This window comes from Oncorhynchus mykiss, chromosome 18 (genome assembly GCF_057628025.1).
Source record: "Oncorhynchus mykiss isolate SJ-2025 chromosome 18, ASM5762802v1, whole genome shotgun sequence".
NCBI classification, from domain to species: domain Eukaryota; kingdom Metazoa; phylum Chordata; class Actinopteri; order Salmoniformes; family Salmonidae; genus Oncorhynchus; species Oncorhynchus mykiss.
The window spans coordinates 24,609,795-24,633,129 of NC_143039.1; the positions used below are offsets into that span (position 1 = coordinate 24,609,795).

Below are 23,335 nucleotides of genomic sequence, written 5' to 3' on the forward strand. Positions count from 1 at the left end.
TCTAGATAGAGTTACGAGCACCACAGATAAAGTGAAACAAGAGCAATAGCAAAACGCACAGACTTAAATGTTCTACATTCTAATTTCAATGCAACAGTTCCATTCCAGGGAAAACAAACAACTATTCAAATACTCTATAGTGAAGTATACACCTTCTCCTCTGATACATTTGGCATGACCTTTATTATAGAACAACATTAAAGCTGATTCTTTGGGCTGCTGACTAATTGACTGCTATTGCACTTTCCAGAGAGAAGCATTAGAGAGAACGGGAGAAAAGTCTACTATTTCAGAGAGAAGCAGAGAGAAAGGGAGAAACGCAAACGATTTCAGAGAGAAAGGGAGAAAGGCATGCTATTTCAGAGAGAAAGGCAAACTATTTCAGAGAGAAAGGGAGAAAGGCATACCATTTCAGAGAGAAAGGGAGAAACGCAAACAATTTCAGAGAGACTGGGAGAAACGCATACCATTTCATAGAGAACCAGAAAGGGAGAAAAGTCTATTTCAGAGAGAACCAGAGAAAGGGAGAAACACATACCATTTCATAGAGAACCAGAAAGACAGAAAAGTCTATTTCAGAGAGAAGCATTAGAGAGAAAGGGAGAAACGCATACTACTTCAGAGAGAAGGGGAGAAAGGATAGTATTTCAGAGCATACTCATAAATGGTTATCCAAGCAACCCTGATATTGGGTTGAACTTGGCAAAGTACCAGACAAGGGTTAATACAATGATATCTGGAACAGCAACTAGAATTTCTCCCTCTCATTATAAAGTGACACCTGCATGACGATGATGTAATCACATCAAACTTTCCATAATAATACATATATTTAGCAAACGTGAGCATTTAGACATACAAGCATGAAAATATAATGCAACGCAATATAAATATATTCTCTATAGTCAAAAGCACTAAGGAATTCAAGAGAAACAGAAAATTAAAACTTGAGAATTGAGTCAAGAACTTGGGTTTTAGTTGGAATATTCCTGGATTTAGCATCACTATGGTTACAACATGTTTAACGCAGTGGTTTCTTCATCGGAATTAAATACACCAGCAGAACCAACTGCCACCAGCATATTCTGCAATTCTCTACAACTTTAGAATGGGCTCCTAATTGCATGTATCCCCAGAACGGAGCAATCCAAATCTGTTCATAGGACTTACTGGGTGACAAGCTTCTGTAGTATCATTACCAACCAGCAGGGCGAGCTATTTCACATTTGGTTGAGGCAAACGCCATCCTAACATTGTACATACTGGGATTGCGTCTTAAACAGAGCCCTATTCCCTATATAGTACACCACTTTGACCAGGACCTATAGGGCACTACGTAGGGAATAGTGTGCCATTTGGGACAGAACTTGGGTGCTGTTCTCATGGAGCACATTTTCCCCTGGCTGTCCCTCGGCTCTCTCCCCTGGCTGTCCCTCGGCTCTCTCCCCTGGCTGTCCCTCGGCTCTCTCCCCTGGCTGTCCCTCGGCTCTCTCCCCTGGCTGTCCCTCGGCTCTCTCCCCTGGCTGTCCCTCGGCTCTCTCCCCTGGCTGTCCCTCGGCTCTCCCCCCTGGCTGTCCCTCGGCTCTCTCCCCTGGCTGTCCCTCGGCTCTCCCCCCTGGCTGTCCCTCGGCTCTCTCCCCTGGCTGTCCCTCGGCTCTCTCCCCTGGCTGTCCCTCGACTCTCTCCCCTGGCTGTCCCTCGACTCTCCGTCCCTCGGCTCTCTCCCCTGGCTGTCCCTCGGCTCTCTCCCCTGGCTGTCCCTCGACTCTCTCCCCTGGCTGTCCCTCGACTCTCCGTCCCTCGGCTCTCCCCCCTGGCTGTCCCTCGGCTCTCTCCCCTGGCTGTCCCTCGACTCTCTCCCCTGGCTGTCCCTCGACTCTCCGTCCCTCGGCTCTCTCCCCTGGCTGTCCCTCGGCTCTCCCCCCTGGCTGTCCCTCGGCTCTCTCCCCTGGCTGTCCCTCGACTCTCCGTCCCTCAGCTCTCTCCCCTGGCTGTCCCTCGGCTCTCTCCCCTGGCTGTCCCTCGGCTCTCTCCCCTGGCTGTCCCTCGGCTCTCTCCCCTGGCTGTCCCTCGACTCTCCGTCCCTCGGCTCTCTCCCCTGGCTGACAGTCAGATGGTGTTTTCATGGGACAATAGAGGTAGTTCTACACCAGCATACTTATCAATAGATGATCTGATTTTATACATTTCTATTATTTACAATATGGATTTACAAGATTGAAAAAGTAAATACTGTAGAATACTGAGAAATAAATACTGCATGTACGTATTTGTTGATAATGTAAAACAGTAACATTGCACAAAATCAGTAAAAATAATAAACCTCTGAATATTCAAAACCAAACCAATGAACTAACATAAATACACCATTAAACCCAGCCTAGCTCTCATACCAGTCACACAGGTGAGAGGCCTTTAAGAAGCTTGCATAAAGCTCAACCAACAAGGACAAAATAATCCCTCCAGTTTTCCATTGTGGGGGTCGAGGAGTTGGAAATGAGGGGTGGAGGGGATGTAAGACAAGCGTGACAATCTCACAGGGGAGGCTATTTTGGGACCGATGGTCCATTTCTTTAATAGGTCACTTTAGATTGGATTGAGTGTGGCCGTCTTGGGACGTAACACAGCACTGAAGACAGGTATTATACTGATTCAAACGGAGAGAGGCTATGGGGCTGGAAAACGATAATACCATTAGTCTACATATTAATGAGTGCATATACCATTACATGGCTAATCATGTTTTTATGGGACTAGATAGCAACTACTGTATATGATAATGGTGCGTGGACTCTCTCGGCAGAGACCAGGAAGTCCAGAGTGCAAGGCTTGGAAGTAACCCAAAGAGTCTGATATCAAATCTCCCTTTCTAGGGCACTTCTCTGTGGAAGCGGGATGGATTTGGGCTGCTGGGAGATCTGGAAGTAATACTTTGACCTGGAATACAGATCCAAGACCTGTATCTACCATCTGAGACCTGGCTAAAACATTTGGCACAACAAGCATGGGCTGTGTCTCAAATCATCCCCTATATTTAGTGCACTACTGGTCAGAGGTAGTGCATCATTTGGTGGTAGGGAGCCATTTGAGGTTCGCCCATGTACATTCTTTTCATCTTCTCTGTCATTTCCCTAGAACTGCAACCCATATAGGTTCTCAAACAAAGAACCAATTCATATATACAAACAAATAGGAAACTTGGTACAGACATGAAATCTTATATCAACTAAAAAATAAACACTTTGGAAAAACTACACTGCATAATCAAACAAGCCAACAAAGCTCCCCTGAAATATCATACATTCCCAGAATTGGCCAATTCAAATTGCTCCGACCAAGATGAAACTGTGTCAATTGGCAAGACAAGCGGATAACCTTCATTAAGATGACAACGTTGATACAAAAGTGCATTGGCTTAAAGTGAAAGTGGACACAAGTCTCTCCTGCTGTAAGAGTAGGAAGGCCTGAGGAACAACAACAAAATGGCCACCAGATCAAAACAACATCAGCTTGATATTGCATGGCCAAGCCATCCCTTGGCTTATGCTGTATGCAAACCTTATGAAAGACGTAAACGTCAAGCAAGCCAGAACATTTGCATGACTGAAAATAAGCTCTGTGCAAAACCAAAGGATCCATGGCATCATATCATCATAATAGCATGGTTATAGTCATGTCATGAGTTGGGAAGCGGCATTATAAATACTCAAGGACAACTGGGACAAAACTTCCATTAAATTCAGCTAAAACTTCTTACCGGCTATATTTCACAAAGTTTCTCTCCATACTCTGTTTTTGATTGTTGTAAAACAATGGGTGTTAAACTGAGAAATATGTCAGGACATTGACAGTAACAGTCTCATACAGTACTGCACATAGACCTTTAGACCAGCCTCCTGCTCTGACTGGATTGGTTAGGACAGAGAGCAGGGCAGGAGGAGTGCTCGCTGCCCATTAGGTGGAACAGCTGGCAGTTTAGCCGAGTGACGCACATAAAGTCCAGTCAGGTACACACGGTCTGCCCTCGGCCAATCAGAGGGTTCTCCCGGCTGAGCTCCAGACAGACAGACAGAGCGACTGACTCCCTGTCTTCCATCTTGACTGACAAACTAACTTTTTGCCTTTCTTCCTGACCGACTGACTGACTGACTGACTGACACACTGGGGGGAACGGGCAGAGAGAAGAGATGAGTAGAGGTCGAGAGTAGGTGGGGCTGGGTGGCAGAGGGGCTGTGCCTTCAGCTGCAGCGGAGCTTGGCCAGGAAGTAGGCGACGCTGAGGAACAGCCAGACGACCAGCAGGTTGGGGCTGAGGGCCAGCAGGGGCAGGGAGTACAGCAGGCTGGGGTCCAGCCTGAAATCCCGCACAGGCAACAGGCCACTCAGGTTCTTCTGGGTGACCCCCTCCCTGGTCCCAATGCTGCGGAGAGGGGGAGGGAGGAGAAGCCGGGGCCAAAAAGTACAGGTGGCATGGATGGATGGATGGATAGATGGATAGATGGATGGATGGATGGACACATGCATTGGGACAGGGATGAAGTGGCCAATAAGAGTGGAGGAGATGGTAATACACAATATGAATGATATGTGGTGGCCATGATCAGCCATGGATAACAAAGAGAGATACCAGTGATGGTGCAGGTGGGGTGTGATAACATTAGGGCCACAGCCAGTGGAATGGAACGTGAAAAGACCCATTCAGCCAGAAACAAATCCCAAACAAGAAACACCCCAAATTAAAAATGGATAAAGGAAATCATTCCAAAAAAAAAGGGAAACGTTAGACAAATACATTGTCATAAAAGAGGAAGAGAAAGAGAGAAAGGAGAAAATTAAGATAAATGTTCTGCATCTTTAGGAAAGAAACAATCAAGAGGTAAGAAGAGAAGACAGTGATGATTCTCCATGTTCATACCACAGACAACAGATATGGGGAGGGGGGGGGGGGTAGGGGGGGTAGGGGGGGTTGTGCTCCAATCCATTTCATTTCAGTCAAGTCATTGAATTTGGATTCACTTCCTGAATAGCAGGTGGGGGGGGGGGGGGGGGTATGCCAGCCTCAAGACATGCACCTAAAATTCCCCATACCAAATAGGAACAGGAAGTGGGCAGGTGAAGAGAGGAGTGAGAGACCATGCAGGGAGCTGCAGGACAGAATGGCATTACTACCCAACAGATCTTTCACATAACCTACTGTACTCTACAGGGCTCCTGTTCTGGGAGTCGTCACATCCTTACACAAGGTTTCTGTTCCTTCTACCCTCCTTCACTTCATCTAGCCCTTCTCATCTTCTCAGCAAGCAGTGTCAGAGAACAGGGGGATGGGGTTGGAGGAGAGCTGGATGGGGGGGATGATGTGGGGGTATGGAAAGCGAGCTCTGTCATCATGGGGGAGCATTCTCCACAAACTGTCTGGACAGACTGTCAAGCAGATGCTGCGTGAGGAACCAATGCTGAATTACAGAGAATTAAAATATAACTTTTATATATTTTATTATTTTTAAATGGGGGAGAGGAGACCTTGTAGTTGGCACTATCCCAGCATATGGAGCGAGCAATATGTGTGTGTTTCATTTTAGTTCAGGCAGTGGGCTGGACACCTACCTGCGCATGCAGTCGAGGGCCTGGGAGAAGACCTGTGGGGCCATGCCATGTTCGTGCTGTAGGATCAGACACTGCTCCAGGGTGACGGACATGGCCGTGCGGTCCTTAGCACTCTTACAGCTGGTGAAACGCACACCGTTCAGACGACGACAGATCTGGGGAGGAGAGATACCAGGAAATAATAGACAGCAGGCTGCTCACTACAGAATTATTATTCAGGCCTGCTCTGGACCCTCATTAGTAACATCCATACAGAAGGAAATGGACTGGACCCTCATTAGTAACATCCATACAGAAGGAAATGGACTGGACCCTCATTAGTAACATCCATACAGAAGGAAATGGACTGGACCCTCATTAGTAACATCCATACAGAAGGAAATTGACTGGATCCTCATTAGTAACATCCATACAGAAGGAAATGGACTGGACCCTCATTAGTAACATCCATACAGAAGGAAATTGACTGGACCCTCATTAGTAACATCCATACAGAAGGAAATGGACTGGACCCTCATTAGTAACATCCATACAGAAGGAAATGGACTGGACCCTCATTAGTAACATCCATACAGAAGGAAATGGACTGGACTCGAAAGGATCATCTCCAATAATTCATTAATGGACCTGCAGCGAAAAAAATGGGCCTACCTCTGCTGCCTGCCACAGGATGTCTACGTTCTTGTTCTTCCTGGCGTGGACGTTCTGTCCCAGGAACCTCAGCAGCTCTGGTAGACACGTCTGGGAACGGGACCTGGGCAGGCCTGAGACCAGGAGAGAGGGGTGTTATAGGTTACACCTTAACAATATTCTCCATATAGGGCCATTTACTTCAGGTAGGACCATATAGGGCCATTTACTTCATGGTGACTTACAGTCCTCAGGTAGGACCTCCTTGAACTGTTGATAGTAGGAGTTGAGTCTGGCCAGACTCTCTAGGTTAATGATCTCCTGCAGAGACGTGTCTCCAAACCTGTCACAAACAGGAGACATGTCAACAATACAGGGACATCACCACTTCATCCCTCCATCATTCCTTCCCCCCCGCTCACTTCTCTGCCAGCGTCTGCTGTTCGTTGATTCCCACGTTAAAGAGCACCGGCTGGACGCGCAGCAGCATGCCGTTCTGGATCTCCCTCGGCAACGCGTCAAACATGGTCTCCGGCAACGGGATGCGGACGTTGAAGCCGTCCCGGTTGCCAGTGATGACCGGCAGCATGTCGGGGGAGGAGCTGGAGGTTGCCTGGGTCACCTTGAAGGTAACGTTCCGTAGGTCCATGATGCCAACCGACATGTCCTCCAACATGGACAGCTCCTCGCCTGGGAGGTGGGAGGTATGTGAGAGAGTGAACAATCATTAAACAGAGAGAGAGAATGAGAGAGGAGAGTGTACTTTACCGTAGGTGCTGAGCAGAGACTCAAACTGGGCCAGCAGGCCAATGGTGTAGAGCTGCCTGAGGAAGCCATCGTCACGGAGACAGTTCCTCAGCTTGATGATGAAGCCACAGATGAGGGCAGTGAGCTGGAGACAGATATTAACATAAACACTGAGTATACAAAACATTAGGAACACCTGCTCTTTCCATGACACTGGCCAGGTGAAAGTGAAGTGATCCCTTATTGATCACTTGTTAAATCCAATTCAATCCGTGTAGATGAAGGGGAGGAGACAGGTTAAAGAAGGATTTTTAAGCATTGGGACATGGATTGTGTATGTGTGCCATACAGAGGGTGGATGGGCGAGACAAAACACTGAAGTGCCTTTGAACGGGGTAAGGTAGTAGGTGTCAGGCACACCGGTTTGAGTGTGTCAAGAACTACAACGCTGCTGGGTTTTTCACATTCAACAGTTTCCCGTGTGTATCAAGAATGGTCCACCACCCAAAGGACATCCAGCCAACTTGACAACTGTGGGAAGTGTTGGAGTCAACATGGGCCAGTATCCCTGTTGAACGCTTTTGACACCTTGTAGTCCATGCCCCGACGAATTGAGACTTATGAGGGCAAAGGGTGGGGGGGGGGGGGGGGGGGTGCAACTCAATATTAGGAATTGTTCCTAATTTTGGTATACTCAGTTAATATTAACAATCAACATTCACTTCAACGTCACATACATTATTTATTTACACACATTATACCTCACTGCTTGTGTGTCTGTATGTATGCGCACATGTGTGTTTGCTAATGGGTGCACATGCACACACGTGTATGCATCTGCGTGTGTGCGCACGTCAGTATGTGTGGATGTGTCCTGTGCTGACCGTCTGGCAGAAGACCACGTCTCGTCTGTACTGCAGGGAGAGGTCCATGGCGATGGTAGGAGCACTGTCCTGCATCAACAGGAACACCATGGAGCTCTTAGCCTTGTCACTCATCATAGCCACACACTCGGTCAGCGTGGTGAGGAGAGGGTACAGGGCCTCGCTCCACTCCCCTGGGCCAGACACACAGTAACAAAAACAGTAACACACACACACACACAGTAACACACACTATGTACTCTTCTGCATTGAAAGCATCCTGAGACCCTTAAACTGCTGCTGCAACTCCTTCATATAATGTGAGACAATAACATGTGACAACACATTGGCCTTTAAGTCCTTCATCTCTGATAAGGTACTAGAAACAGAGGTGTCATACAGACGGTGATATATAGAGCTAGACGAAGCAGTGGCACTGAGCTGGGCTGCAGCTAGAAGCAGTCAGAGAGACAGAAGCTGGGGAGAGGACAGAGCTCTTACCTGGGAAAGCCTCCTCGCCACTGGGGCTGCCATCTGGAAGGGGTGGAGGTGCCACATGCATGGTTAGGGAGCACCACCAGCAACATGGCAGACAGCACACAGTACAGTAAGCACATAATAAGCTAGATGGCTACAGTACGTAGGCTGAGCTGGCACATAGGAGGCCACAGCAACGGGACTTTGGCTGGCCTCCAGAATACAACAAGCACTGACAGACCTACCTAACACAGAGAAAAATGAACCATTCACACATAGGAAATATACATCTTTGGAATGTTTAAGAACAAAATACTGCACAAAAACAAGGTAGACCAATTCTAATAGGTTGAGATATGACGAATATGATAGCAGTATGATGAGAGGACAAATGTGCATGACAAAGCTAAAAAGCAAGTGAAGTGAAGTAAGAAAGGAAAGAAACCTACATGGGTTTTTGTCAGGGCTGGGTGGGCATGCATGAGTCAGATTCAGGGTGAGAGCAGGCAGGAGGGAGGATGATGATGATGGGGGGGAAGGTAGTGATGATGAAGGCTCCTCCTGGGTCATGCATTCAGGGTTGATCCAGAATGCCCTGGTACTCTGGTTACCTTTCTTACTGCTGCCGCCCTGCTGGTGGCCTGGGGTAGTGTCCCCCTGGCTGCTGTCGGCAGGCAGACGGTCCTTCTGAAGGAGTTTGTCCACCCGCTGGATAACACACTCCAGACTCTTGTCTACATTTAGCCACACCTTCTCCTGGGGGGAGGGAATGAAGAGGGGAGGAGGAACACAAAAGAGAAGTACAGTGTAGGGGAAGGGAGAGAAGGGTGGAAGAGAGGAGAAGGGAGGAGAGACAAGAGAAGAGAATAAACAAAAGCCAATAAAATCTAGTGTTCCAGTCTAGACATCTGATGGACCAACAAACCAAATCCCTCAGTAAACACACTGCTTTCTTCCTTACATACTGGAACTGGATTTAAGTGCTCCTAAACCACGAAGGCTAAACTGGAGTTGACCTGTGAACCCCTGAGCCCTGGTGACCCCTTGCCTTACCCACTCCTCCTCGTGCCAGTCGACGTGCAGCGAGGAGCGGCTGTTGCATCCGCTCCACTTGGCCAACAGCGTGTCCTGGTCGTTGCGCAGGACTACTTGATCGGTGGCGTCGGCGGAGGGTGACGCCTTGGAGGCGATGTACTCGGGGCGTGCCGCGTTCAGCGCCTGGATGGCCGAGGCCAGCAGTTTGCAGTCGCACTCAGTCACCAGCTGGCGAGTCTGAGGGTAAAGGTCATACGAACCACACAGCGGGAATTGAGCCAAGCAAGAGAGGCCATTCTGTATTCTCTTCAGTCCACATGATGACAAATTAAATTGGTAAAATTATTTATTAATCTCTTTGGGTTTATGACTGAAGACAAAATACACACCCCACAAAGGTCAATAAAACAGCACAAACAGACCTGGTACCAGGCTAGGGGCTCTCCTTCACCAACAGACCTGGTACCAGCCTAGGGGCTCTCCTTCCCCAACAGACCTGGCACCAGCCTAGGGGCTCTCCTTCACCAACAGACCTGGTACCAGGCCAGGGGCTCTCCTTCCCCAACAGACCTGGTACCAGGCCAGGGGCTCTCCTTCCCCAACAGACCTGGTACCAGGCTAGGGGCTCTCCTTCCCCAACAGACCTGGTACCAGGCTAGGGGCTCTCTTTCCCCAACAGACCTGGTACCAGGCTAGGGGCTCTCCTTCACCAACAGACCTGGTACCAGGCTAGGGGCTCTTCTTCCCCAACAGACCTGATACCAGGCTAGAGGCTTTCCCTCACCTTATCAGCCAGGATGGCGAGGGTCCTCTCCAGACCGTTGGCAGAGCGGTCCTTGGCGGCGCGGGACAGCCTCTCAGCATAGTAGCTGACCTGGGTCTTCAGGGTGTTGATGTGGGAGATGATCTCCTTGGCCCGGACAATGTCCTGGGGGATGTACACTATAGACTGACAGCTGGACAGGGCACTGCTGCAGGGACGGACAGGGTGGGGTGTTAAGAGAACACAGCATTTACCCTGAGTCACTCATACAGTAGACACAGTCACAGAGACAGTAGTCACAGACACGTAGACACAGTAGTCACAGACACAGTAGTCACAGACACAGTAGACACAGTAGTCACAGACACAGTAGTCACAGAGACGTAGACAGTAGTCACAGACACAGAAGTCAGACAGTAGACAGACACAGACAGTAGACAGACACAGACAGAGACAGTAGACACGTACAGACAGAGACAGTAGACGCAGATGTGTAGACAAAGATGGTAAGAGCACACACAGGAACGTGAGACTGCTTTCTGGGAACTGAACTGAAGGAGATTGTACTTCTGCAACATTCTCTCACACTGCTTGACAGATTACACACCTGGCTGCATACAATACATATCTGAATAATTAAACTCTGCTAGAATATTCTACTCTGCAGGTCTGGGACTGAGGTGAGCATTCATATCTGCATGCACAAGCCTGTTCCTCACCTGGAACACAGACAACACTATCTAGACATAGAACCACAGATGTTCAGAGTGAGGCAGACTGTTTAAGATGTAGAATGTTCTATGCCTCAAACCCCATAGCAAGCGCTCTACTGTAGATCACCCTCTGTCCATATACAGTAGCTTACGATGGTACTCACAGGTAGCCATTGTGGATTCACACTTACAGTGGTGAAACACAGGTAGGTGACTGAATGACTCAGCCTTACAGCTAAAACAACAAACTCAGTGACGGCGAACAAACAATTATTTCCGTGCAGAAAGAACCAAACAAACAGTGGGGAGAATAAAATGACTAAAGAACAGAATCAGAGTACATAGGAACTCACCATTCTTCCTCATAAACGCTGATTAGAAAATAAAGATGCAATTGGAAAAAATTAAAAAGCCAGAAAACTGAAAATCGTCTCTGAAATATAATTAAGGGGAAATGCCAAGGCTAAAAGCAGCATAGCATGTAGTGTACAATGAGGAAACAGACAGGAAGTCGGCCGTCAAAATACGGATCATGCAGTAGCACAGGAACAAGGGAAAACAGACGTACATGGATTTGATAAATGAGGCATTGCATTTGACAGTATGTTGTGGGGAATCATTCATTAACCACATACATAATATTCTCAGGATGTGATTCTCAACTGTATAATGACGTTAATGTTTCGACAAAAGCAGTGGTTTGTGTTTAATGCAGGTATTCATTCTACCTAATGGTTAAAACCTGTTAAAACACCGTAAACATGTTGATGCAGTCCAATGTTCCAATACCATTTTAAAAGGGGATGGGGAGAGATACAAGGGTGTTTCTCTACCAAAAACAGACTTCGGATTCACTTGATTAGAAATGTGTCTGTTAAAAACAAGACTTAAAAAGCCAAGCCCATACACAGCCAGATAGTCTGTCAGTAGGGTTGTTAGCTGAAAAACATGTGTTGCATTGGCAGCAAGAAGGATACACCTAATACAAAGGTCTAACCAAGGTTCTACCCCGGTTCCACCTCTTTGTGAGGTTCTGTACTCACTGTTTCTTGGCCTCCTCGAACTTGGTGATTTGCTTGCGCAGGCCGCTGTTCTTGAAGCCCTGGTAGTGGGCGGCGGGAGCCCCGATAGTCACCACGTCATACGTGTGGTCTGGGGGAACATAACTATTAAGGCCAAAGTGGAGAGCTGCATGAACATCCAGGGAGGGGGAAACAGGGAATGGGGCTCAGCTCACCAAAGCCAGACTCATCCTGCACCCTCATCCTCTGGACATGAAGGTTAGTGGGTATGAACTCCAGCTTCCTCTCTGCCTTCAGGTTACTGGCCTTGAACGACGGACCTAGAAGAAAGACCAGAGAAAAGAGAGGGGTGGAATAGACAGAGTAGGATTCTCATGTTAAACCACAACAAACCACCTTAGACATAGTTATCTGAGGCTGAAATAAGTTAGTGTGTTACTTGTAGTCGTGTGTGTGTGTGTACAGTACTAAACCTTGTAGTTAGTGAGGTCAGAGAGAGTCTCCTGGTAGTCGTGTGTGTGTGTGTGTGTGTGTGTACTGTACTAACCCTTGTAGTTGGTGAGGTCAGAGAGTCTCCTGGTAGTCGTGTGTGTGTGTGTACAGTACTAACCCTTGTAGTTGGTGAGGTCAGAGAAAGTCTCCCGGTAGTCGTGTGTGTGTGTGTGTACTGTACTAACCCTTGTAGTTAGTGAGGTCAGAGAGAGTCTCCTGGTAGTCGTGTGTGTGTGTGTGTGTACAGTACTAACCCTTGTAGTTAGTGAGGTCAGAGAGAGTCTCCTGGTAGTCGTGTGTGTGTGTGTGTGTGTACAGTACTAACCCTTGTAGTTGGTGAGGTCAGAGAGAGTCTCCTGGTAGTCGTGTGTGTGTGTGTGTGTGTACAGTACTAACCCTTGTAGTTGGTGAGGTCAGAGAGAGTCTCCTGGTAGTCGTGTGTGTGTGTGTGTGTGTACAGTACTAACCCTTGTAGTTGGTGAGGTCAGAGAGAGTCTCCTGGTAGTCGTGTGTGTGTGTGTGTGTGTGTGTGTGTGTGTGTGTACTGTACTAACCCTTGTAGTTGGTGAGGTCAGAGAGAGTCTCCTGGTAGTCGTGTGTGTACAGTACTAACCCTTGTAGTTGGTGAGGTCAGAGAGAGTCTCCTGGTAGTCGTGTGTGTGTGTGTGTGTGTGTGTGTGTACAGTACTAACCCTTGTAGTTGGTGAGGTCAGAGAGAGTCTCCTGGTAGTCGTGTGTGTGTGTGTGTGTGTACAGTACTAACCCTTGTAGTTGGTGAGGTCAGAGAGAGTCTCCTGGTAGTCGTGTGTGTGTGTGTGTGTGTGTGTGTGTGTGTGTGTGTGTACTGTACTAACCCTTGTAGTTGGTGAGGTCAGAGAGAGTCTCCTGGTAGTCGTGTGTGTGTGTGTGTGTGTGTACAGTACTAACCCTTGTAGTTAGTGAGGTCAGAGAGTCTCCTGGTAGTCGTGTGTGTGTGTACAGTACTAACCCTTGTAGTTGGTGAGGTCAGAGAGAGTCTCCTGGTAGTCGTGTGTGTGTGTACAGTACTAACCCTTGTAGTTAGTGAGGTCAGAGAGAGTCTCCTGGTAGTTGTGTGTGTGTGTGTGTGTGTACAGTACTAACCCTTGTAGTTGGTGAGGTCAGAGAGAGTCTCCTGGTAGTTGTGTGTGTGTGTACAGTACTAACCCTTGTAGTCGGTGAGGTCAGAGAGTCTCCTGGTAGTCGTGTGTGTGTGTACAGTACTAACCCTTGTAGTTGGTGAGGTCAGAGAGAGTCTCCTGGTAGTCGTGTGTGTGTACAGTACTAACCCTTGTAGTTAGTGAGGTCAGAGAGAGTCTCCTGGTAGTCGTGTGTGTGTGTGTGTGTACAGTACTAACCCTTGTAGTTGGTGAGGTCAGAGAGAGTCTCCTGGTAGTCGTGTGTGTGTGTGTACAGTACTAACCCTTGTAGTTGGTGAGGTCAGAGAGAGTCTCCTGGTAGTCGTGTGTGTGTGTACAGTACTAACCCTTGTAGTTGGTGAGGTCAGAGAGAGTCTCCTGGTAGTCGTGTGTGTGTGTACAGTACTAACCCTTGTAGTTGGTGAGGTCAGAGAGAGTCTCCTGGTAGTCGTGTGTGTGTGTACAGTACTAACCCTTGTAGTTGGTGAGGTCAGAGAGAGTCTCCTGGTAGTCGTGTGTGTGTGTGTACAGTACTAACCCTTGTAGTTGGTGAGGTCAGAGAGAGTCTCCTGGTAGTCGTGTGTGTGTGTACAGTACTAACCCTTGTAGTTGGTGAGGTCAGAGAGAGTCTCCTGGTACGCGAGGATGATGTTCTGGTACTGAGTGACTATCTGTCGTCGTAGGTTCTCCCAGCATGGTGACAACTCCCCCAGCTCCTCCAGCTCACAAACCCTGAAAACACGTCAAACACACACACTTTGGCAACTTAGGAATTAAATTATATTTTATTAATGCACACTCAATTAACAAATCCCTGGACACATGTCGTGGAGGTATTTGTCTCTGTGTGTGTGAATATGTGTAGTAGTGTACCTGGCAGCGTCCTCCTCCAGCAGTAGTTTGACATACTGTCTGGGGATGTTGAGAGACAACACACTTTCAGCCATCTGTTCTAGCACCCGCAGGTGGTGACCGTCCGTGGTGGGGAAACGATACATTCTGGACATGGTGCCTCCAAACACTGAGAGAGACACACACACGGAACATGCTCAACATCATCTACCACAATCTCTCAATCATTTCTTTTGCTCCACAGGTCAAGTAATAAATGATAAAGGACCTGCATATTTCGAAAGGTCATATTTTGTCTCGTGGTGATTTAAAGTGTAAGAGGAGCATGTGAAAAAGTATTTCCTTCCCAGAGGACAATAAGCCATTCCACTGTATACAGATGTCTGTCCAGACACACACACACACATCTGAGAGTGGTGACTAAGAAAAGCAACAATCTCTCACTGAGCGTACGGGTAATGACATTACTCAGTGAAACCTGCTAACATCCAGCCATGAGGGACGGATCAGATGGATGTCCAATCAAATCATTTAGAGCCGCAGAAATCATTTTTAGAACAGACAATGACATTAGGTGAAATGTTCCGGAAGATGATACCTAACTGCATTCGTCTCAGGTGACACTGAAATATTGGCGCCTGCTTACAAAGTGTCTCAGTGGGGTGACAGGCTCTTCTAGTGGGCTTTGGTAGAGGTGGTGCCAGTGGGCTGAGATAATGGGACAGACCCAGCTGTCCCTCCTACCTGATGTCAGCAGGGTGTCTTTGCATAAAGATGCATATTTGGCTCTGACACCCATGGATTCTGTCAGGCTCTCATCCACCGGAAGCACGGTCTGTGGCACACAAGGATAGAAGAGTCACACATGCAGGACATATGCACACACACACACACGACCCTGGCCACGGTCTCACAGGTCACGGGTGTCTGACATTTGGTGTCAGCGGTAGGGATCCGGCGAGAGTCTCGGAAGCTCACCCTGCCGTTGATGGCGTCTGGTAACCTGGCAACAGGCAGAGTCCTCTGGTCCCGCTTCTCCTCTATCTGCCAGGCAATGATGGTGATGTTCCCCACGTGCTTGTTCTCTGCAGATCTGTTCATCAATAACACACACCAATAGGGCTGTCAACGGCATCCCCCAGGAACACACAGTCTACAGTAAGCAACGATCAAACAGCAGAAAACTATGACAGACCCAAAACAATCTAGCTGAAAAATGTATAGGCTTCATATTTACATTACTATGGAGCCATACATTTAAGCATCCTCATCTGTTCTAAGACAATAATCATTTGGGTGTTTACATTTGTCCCATTTCACAAATGTACAAGAATATATTATACATTTATTTTTCTTCTCCCATATCCCAACTCCTGAGACCCCCTCACAGAGTGGGGTCACGGCCAGGGTCAGCCATTGATAACTAAAGAATGAAACAGGATTAGTGAGCGTTGGCAGCAAGAAGGACACACCTGATACAACAGCAACCCTGGAACAATTAGGATTAAGTGCCTTGCTCAAGGGCACACAGATTTAGTTTTACCTTGCCGGCTCGGGTTACTGGCACAGCGCTCCAACCACTAGGCTACCTGCCACCGTACCAAAGGCATGGCATATTTTATTTTTATTTGACCTTTATTTAACTAGGCAAGTCAGTTAAGAACAAATTCTTATTTTACAACGACGGCCTACCCCGGCGATGCTGGGCCAATTATGCGCCACCCTATGGGACTCCCCATCACGGCCTACTGTGATAAAGCCTGGATTCGAACCAGGGTGTCTGTAGTGACACACCTAGCACTGAGATGCAGAACACTGCGCCACTCGGGAGCAATATGAAGATAATTATATCTTATATTATTATAATTATATTAATAATTATATTATATAGATATTATAATTATAATTAATCACATACGAATCCTGTCTGATCAGAGAGGTGTTTATGGTAGACACATGACTGTCAGGGTCAGGTGTAACCTGCGTCTCCCCTACCTCAGGGTCAGGTGTAACCTGCGTCTCCCCTACCTCAGGGTCAGGTGTAACCTGCGTCTCCCCTACCTCAGGGTCAGGTGTAACCTGCGTCTCCCCTACCTCAGGGTCAGGTGTAACCTGCGTCTCCCCTACCTCAGGGTCAGGTGTAACCTGCGTCTCCCCTACCTCAGGGTCAGGTGTAACCTGCGTCTCCCCTACCTCAGGGTCAGGTGTAACCTGCGTCTCCCCTACCTCAGGGTCAGGTGTAACCTGCGTCTCCCCTACCTCAGGGTCAGGTGTAACCTGCGTCTCCCCTACCTCAGGGTCAGGTGTAACCTGCGTCTCCCCTACCTCAGGGTCAGGTGTAACCTGCGTCTCCCCTACCTCAGGGTCAGGTGTAACCTGCGTCTCCCCTACCTCAGGGTCAGGTGTAACCTGCGTCTCTCCTACCTCAGGGTCAGGTGTAACCTGCGTCTCTCCTACCTCAGGGTCAGGTGTAACCTGCGTCTCTCCTACCTCAGGGTCAGGTGTAACCTGTGTCTCTCCTACCTCAGGGTCAGGTGTAACCTGCGTCTCCCCTACCTCAGGGTCAGGTGTAACCTGCGTCTCCCCTACCTCAGGGTCAGGTGTAACCTGCGTCTCCCCTACCTCAGGGTCAGGTGTAACCTGCGTCTCCCCTACCTCAGGGTCAGGTGTAACCTGCGTCTCCCCTACCTCAGGGTCAGGTGTAACCTGCGTCTCCCCTACCTCAGGGTCAGGTGTAACCTGCGTCTCCCCTACCTCAGGGTCAGGTGTAACCTGCGTCTCCCATACCTCAGGGTCAGGTGTAACCTGCGTCTCCCCTACCTCAGGATCAGGTGTAACCTGCGTCTCCCCTACCTCAGGGTCAGGTGTAACCTGCGTCTCCCCTACCTCAGGGTCAGGTGTAACCTGCGTCTCCCCTACCTCAGGGTCAGGTGTAACCTGCGTCTCCCCTACCTCAGGGTCAGGTGTAACCTGCGTCTCCCCTACCTCAGGGTCAGGTGTAACCTGCGTCTCCCCTACCTCAGGGTCAGGTGTAACCTGCGTCTCTCCTACCTCAGGGTCAGGTGTAACCTGCGTCTCTCCTACCTCAGGGTCAGGTGTAACCTGCGTCTCTCCTACCTCAGGGTCAGGTGTAACCTGTGTCTCTCCTACCTCAGGGTCAGGTGTAACCTGTGTCTCTCCTACCTCAGGGTCAGGTGTAACCTGTGTCTCTCCTACCTCAGGGTCAGGTGTAACCTGTGTCTCTCCTACCTCGGGGTCAGGTGTAACCTGTCTCTCTCCTACCTCAGGGTCAGGTGTAACCTGTGTCTCTCCTACCTCAGGGTCAGGTGTAACCTGTCTCTCTCCTACCTCAGGGTCAGGTGTAACCTGTGGTTCTTCTCCTGCAGCAACTCCTTCACAGGAAACAGAGCTGAGCCCAATAAATACATCTAGGTCAGGAGAAAGAGAGAAAGCGAGAGAATAAAAAGAGAGAAAGCGAGGGAGAGAACAAGGGAGGGAGTGAGCGAGAGAGAAAGAAAACAGAGAGACATCGAAGACAACAACACTCCCAAGGTGGCTGGTGAGGGAAGGGAGGTGATGAGAGGAATGGGACTGACCTAGTAGTTTATTATCTGATGGGGACATATTACTTGGTGTTTTAATGTCATCTTATCTAATATTCTACCCACCGTGCCCTGAGAGCGGTCCTTGACGTCGTACACAGACAGCTTGACCTGCGTCTGCTGGTTGATCAGAGAGTCCTGGAAGAAGGCTATGCTGCTCAGGAATATAGGGTTATTGGTGCCCTGTAGGGGGAAGCAATCAATCCATGAAGCTCTCATTGTTGCTTCATCTAAACTGTACACATACAGTAAGATATTAGTTAACAACGTTCTAAAATCATGTTTTATTGTCACATACACCAGATGGGTGCAGTAGATTGTGTTGTTTTACAGGGCCAGCCATAGTAGTACGGCGCCCCTGGAGAAAATTGGGGTTAAGTGCCTTGCTCAAAGGCACATTAACAGATTCTTCACCTTGTCGGCTCGGGTATTCAAACCAGCGACCTTTCAGTTCCTGGTTCAAACTTTGAACCGCTAGGCTACCTGCCGGATAACATCCTACAATCATATAGGAACACAACAGAGCAGTGCAATGGACGGCCCCAGGGGGCAGAGGGACGACGGCCCCAGGGGGCAGAGGGACGACGGCCCCAGGGGGCAGAGGGACGACGGCCCCAGGGGGCAGAGGGACGACGGCCCCAGGGGGCAGAGGGACGATGGATGATGGCCTGTCTCACCTCGATGATCTCCGTCTGGGAGTGTTTGGTCCAGAAGGCCTGGGGAGGGGTGGTGCAGCTCACTGCCACAAAGCTGTTGGGTTTCCGCTCCAGAGCTGGTGTCACCAACTCATTACAGGCTGGGGAGGGAGGGACACAGCACGTTGGAACGCACGGAACAAGAAATGAAAGACAAATTCCTATAGAAGTTAATTTACTGTACTCACCCACACTGAACTCTAGAACAGGCTCATCTGGATCCTGGCTGTTCCCTACAAAACAGCAAAGTAGCATTAACTCATACAAGTCATTTTCCACTAATTCAGTTGGCAGAAATGAAAGGACAACAGTGATAAAAACATGTTGGTGTACCTTGATATACAGACTGGATCAACAGGATGTGTACAAGGCAGGAAGTAATTCCATTACCAATTGTTCATCACATGGTCTCTATTGTTTGTTTCCTTGATATAGTCTGTGTCCAACACACAACCCTTTCCCATTCTCACCTGCAAGTGCCAGGCCGATCATCTCAGAGGAGAGGTCAAAGGTGTTGGCCCGGTACACTGACCAGGGTCTCTGGTGGCGGGGGCTACGCTCTCTAGCCTCCGACATCCTGATCCTGCTGGCCTGCTCCAGGGGGGAGGAGAGGCACGGGTGGTGGTGGTGAGAACACACACCCTTGTACTGAGCCACTCCACGGCCCCGCCTGGGCCTTCCTCTACGAGCTGGGCGAAGGAGGGAGAGACAATGATAAACATAAGGGACCACACCAACTATACGTCCATTCACATCTCCACTCTGACCATTGTTTCTCTCTCTCTTTTCCCTCTCTGTACCCCCCCTTCATCTTCTCCGCTCAAATTTCACTTTTGGTGCAGGAGCACTGCAGGCTGTGGAGGTGGCTGGACTCCCAGAGGAGAGGCTAGTCCACATACAAAGAGAGAGAGGGATGGACGGAAATATATATAGAGAGACAGGGATGGAGGGACATCGACAGAGAGAGCAGCACGTGTCTGAACATGCAGTTAGACATCATTACTCTGCTTCAACAGCATCCCCAGGGCACTGCATCCATCTCTCTGCTGCACAATCTGCTCTCAACCGCATCTGACAAATTAGATTATGTGTGTGTGTGTGTGTGTGTGTGTGTACGTCCCTCAGTGTGTGTCTATGTGTGTACTCGTGTCTGACTGTCTAGCAAGGCTTTCGTCCATGGAATCCTATGTTCAGAGTTTTGATACAGTGGATGCATGGTCTTTGTTTGGGCACAAAGTGTACAACATGAAGTAAACACAGACTGTCCTTCAGCCTGCCAGCAGACAGGAACAAGCTCTGAATACGACAATGTTATTCGTCCTGTTTACACAATGCTCTCACGTCATTTCAAAACGGTTGCTTACAATTTCAAGGGGCACTTTATCACATTAATTCAGAGAGAAGCCACGATAGAGTAGGTGTCAAATCACACATATTTCAACCCTCAAGTCATCAGTTAATTGATTGCATAGAGGAACTGAGAGTTATAAAACGTATTAAATAATGGCAGCATACAGTGCCTTCAGAAAGTATTCAGACCCCTCCACATTGTCATGCAACAGCCTTATTCTAAAATGTATACAATATTTTAGTCCCATCAATCTACACACACAACACCCCATAATGACAAAGTGAAAAGGTTTTGATTTTTCTAAAATATATATATATGGAAAGGCACACACCTATCTAAATAAAAGGTCCCACAGTTGACCGTGCATGTCAGAGCAAAAACCAAGCCAAGAGGTTGAAGGAATTGTCCGTAGATCTCCGAGACAGGATTGTGTCCAGGCACAAATCTGGGGAAGGGTACCAAAACATTTCTGTAACATTGAAGGTCCCAAAGAACCCAGTGGCCTCCATCATTCTTAAATGGAAGAAGTTTGGAACCGCCAAGACTCTTCCTAGAGCTGGCCCCCGGGCCAAACTGAGCAATCGGGGGAGAAGGGCCTTGGTCAGGGAGGTGACCAAGAACCCTATGTCATCACACTTACAGAGCTCCAGAGTTCCTCTGTGGAGATGGGAGAACCTTCCAAAAGGACAACCATCTCTGCAGCACTCCACCAATCAGGCCTTTATGGTAGAGTGGCCTGGCGGAAGCCAATCCTCAGTAATAGGAACATGACAGCCCGCTTGGAGTTTGCCAAAAGGCACCAAAAGGACTCTCAGACCATGAGAAAAATTAGTCTCTGGTCTGATGAAACCAAGATTGAACTATTTGGCCTGAATGCCAAGCATCAAGCCTGGAAGAAACCTGGCACCATCCCTACGGTGGAGCATGGTGGTGGCAGCATCATCCTGTGGGGATGTTCTTCAGCGGCAGGGACTGGGAGACTAGTCAGGACCAAGGGGAAGATGAACAGAGCAAAAGTACTGAGAACCTGCTCCAGCACGCTCAGGACCTCAGACTGGGGTGAAGGTTCACCTTCCAACAGGACAACGACCCTAAGCACACAGTCAAGACAACAACACAGGAGTGGCTCTGAATGTCCTTGAGTGGCCCAGCCAGATCCCAGACTTGAACCCGATCGAACATCCCTGGAAAGACCTGAGAATAGCTGTGCAGCGAATGCACTGTATAAGCTGGCATCAACTGAAGAAGGGTTTGAATAGGCATGAATGGAGCAACTTGTGCCCTTCACGCAAAATAACAATGAGTGGTGACAGACGTTTTTCTCAATGTTGACCTGACCACTTTCATATCAGTGATGCGTATTCCAAATAGAGCACATTTCTGCTCTCACTCTTCATCACAAAACCATCCAATGTCCCTCCCACTCCTCATCCTCTCCCCACACCTCCCCCTCAGGGGACATAGTTCGTCCAGGGAAGGCCCTCAGCCATTGGCCAGTTAGCCCAGGAACCAGGTCTCTCCTCAAACAGGAACAATTAGCCCATTTACACTGAGGCTGGAGGCTGTGGGTAGTAGACCAGCCCTGGTCTACTTAACAGCTTCAATAGAGATCCACACTCTATTTCTGTCACTGCTAACATCTGGAGTATAGTAGCTAGCAACAGCCCACAGCACTAGGGCTAGAACACCTCAGAGAGACTAGGTCAGGCAAGGAGGAAAAGGTCAGAGCTGCTTGCTTTCACATACGTCTATTGACAATACCCAGCTGAGTCAAGATGATCAACACTGCCTGGATGTGCCGTATAAACAAAACCACTTATCAAGGTTCCGTTGAACGCTTTGTTCCTCTGTGATACCACAGGTCCACTTCTGTGTTAAATGACAAGTGTTTGGCTGATATGTAGGGCATCCTTTATGCAGAGAGCCTTTCTAGCGTTCATGTGGACTTTCCCAGAGATTCAGCTGTGGCGAGATAGAAAAACATCCTGCTGTTTGTATTAAGGATTCTGATGGAACCACTCCATCTGCCCCCTATTGTCTCCATGGTAACAACAGTGCGCTCTTCAAAGTATCACTCTGGGCTTTGCTCAATGAAACCCATTAACCAGGTTTCCTGAAGAAAAAGGTTTACTTATTTAGTTGGACTGTAAGGACATAGACATGGCAGAAGGGTTAGTCATCAGTTTGACTGGAAGGCACATTACTGTGTGTTATGATGATGATGAGTAGGAGCAGAAGGATGAGGACTTCCTGCTAGCTTAATGATGTCTGCTCTGATCAAGTAGGTAAACTTCCCCTGCAGGCCAGTGTTTCTCCTAGGTTACATCAAGGACATCCTGCTAGCTTAATGATGCCTGCTCTGAACAAGTAGGTAAACTTCCCCATGCAGATCAGTGTTTCTCCTAGGTTTCATCAAGGACATCCTGCTAGCTTAATGATGTCTGCTCTGATCAAGTAGGTAAACTTCCCCTGCAGGCCAGTGTTTCTCCTAGGTTACATCAAGGACATCCTGCTAGCTTAATGATGTCTGCTCTGATCAAGTAGGTAAACTTCCCCTGCAGGCCAGTGTTTCTCCTAGGTTACATCAAGGACATCCTGCTAGCTTAATGATGTCTGCTCTGAACAAGTAGGTAAACTTCCCCTGCAGGCCAGTGTTTCTCCTAGGTTGCATCAAGGACATCCTGCTAGCTTAATGATGTCTGCTCTGAACAAGTAGGTAAACTTCCCCTGCAGGCCCGTGTTTCTCCTAGGTTGCATCAAGGACATCCTGCTAGCTTAATGATGTCTGCTCTGATCAAGTAGGTAAACTTCCCCTGCAGACCAGTGTTTCTCCTAGGTTGCATCAAGGACATCCTGCTAGCTTAATGATGTCTGCTCTGATCAAGTAGGTAAACTTCCCCATGCAGATCAGTGTTTCTCCTAGGTTACATCAAGGACATCCTGCTAGCTTAATGATGTCTGCTCTGATCAAGTAGGTAAACTTCCCCTGCAGGCCAGTGTTTCTCCTAGGTTACATCAAGGACATCCTGCTAGCTTAATGTCTGCTCTGATCAAGTAGGTAAACTTCCCCTGCAGGCCAGTGTTTCTCCTAGGTTACATCAAGGACATCCTGCTAGCTTAATGATGTCTGCTCTGATCAAGTAGGTAAACTTCCCCTGCAGGCCAGTGTTTCTCCTAGGTTGCATCAAAAGAAAGGAAGGGAACTAAATACCCAGACTGCATAGCCTCAAATATTTTGGTCTACGTTTAGGCAGGGGTGTGCAACAGAGCTAGGGAATGAGGGTGGGCGTCCCGCCTATGCATTCATAGGGGAAACCCTGTCGTAGAGACACA

General features: G+C 48.4%; 1 protein-coding gene across 13 annotated transcripts in view; it reads right to left on the bottom strand.

Annotated features, from left to right (window-relative positions):
• The window catches only part of LOC110495689 (inositol polyphosphate-4-phosphatase type I A), a 41,355-nt gene that overhangs the window by 2,477 nt on the left and 15,543 nt on the right, over positions 1-23,335 (bottom strand). The window contains exons 2-24 of one of the 13 annotated variants that reach the window (XM_036952060.2): positions 19,122-19,340; positions 18,840-18,884; positions 18,634-18,752; positions 18,023-18,139; positions 17,703-17,782; positions 15,333-15,447; positions 15,099-15,189; positions 14,376-14,523; positions 14,104-14,234; positions 12,069-12,173; positions 11,875-11,983; positions 11,185-11,202; positions 10,140-10,326; positions 9,374-9,592; positions 8,770-9,076; positions 8,345-8,377; positions 7,865-8,037; positions 7,002-7,125; positions 6,656-6,923; positions 6,479-6,576; positions 6,255-6,367; positions 5,604-5,758; positions 2,486-4,419 (exon numbers count right to left, since the gene is read on the bottom strand). In XM_036952060.2, the coding sequence (XP_036807955.2) occupies positions 4,239-4,419; positions 5,604-5,758; positions 6,255-6,367; positions 6,479-6,576; positions 6,656-6,923; positions 7,002-7,125; positions 7,865-8,037; positions 8,345-8,377; positions 8,770-9,076; positions 9,374-9,592; positions 10,140-10,326; positions 11,185-11,202; positions 11,875-11,983; positions 12,069-12,173; positions 14,104-14,234; positions 14,376-14,523; positions 15,099-15,189; positions 15,333-15,447; positions 17,703-17,782; positions 18,023-18,139; positions 18,634-18,752; positions 18,840-18,884; positions 19,122-19,227 (3,042 nt within the window). In that variant the 5' untranslated portion in view covers positions 19,228-19,340 and the 3' untranslated portion in view covers positions 2,486-4,238. Of the gene's footprint in view, positions 1-2,485; positions 4,420-5,603; positions 5,759-6,254; positions 6,368-6,478; positions 6,577-6,655; positions 6,924-7,001; positions 7,126-7,864; positions 8,038-8,344; positions 8,378-8,769; positions 9,077-9,373; positions 9,593-10,139; positions 10,327-11,184; positions 11,203-11,874; positions 11,984-12,068; positions 12,174-14,103; positions 14,235-14,375; positions 14,524-15,098; positions 15,190-15,332; positions 15,448-17,702; positions 17,783-18,022; positions 18,140-18,633; positions 18,753-18,839; positions 18,885-19,121; positions 19,341-23,335 lie in introns of those variants that run through there. The other 12 variants (XM_036952068.2, XM_036952064.2, XM_090207936.1 and 9 more) reach the window with 12 other exon arrangements.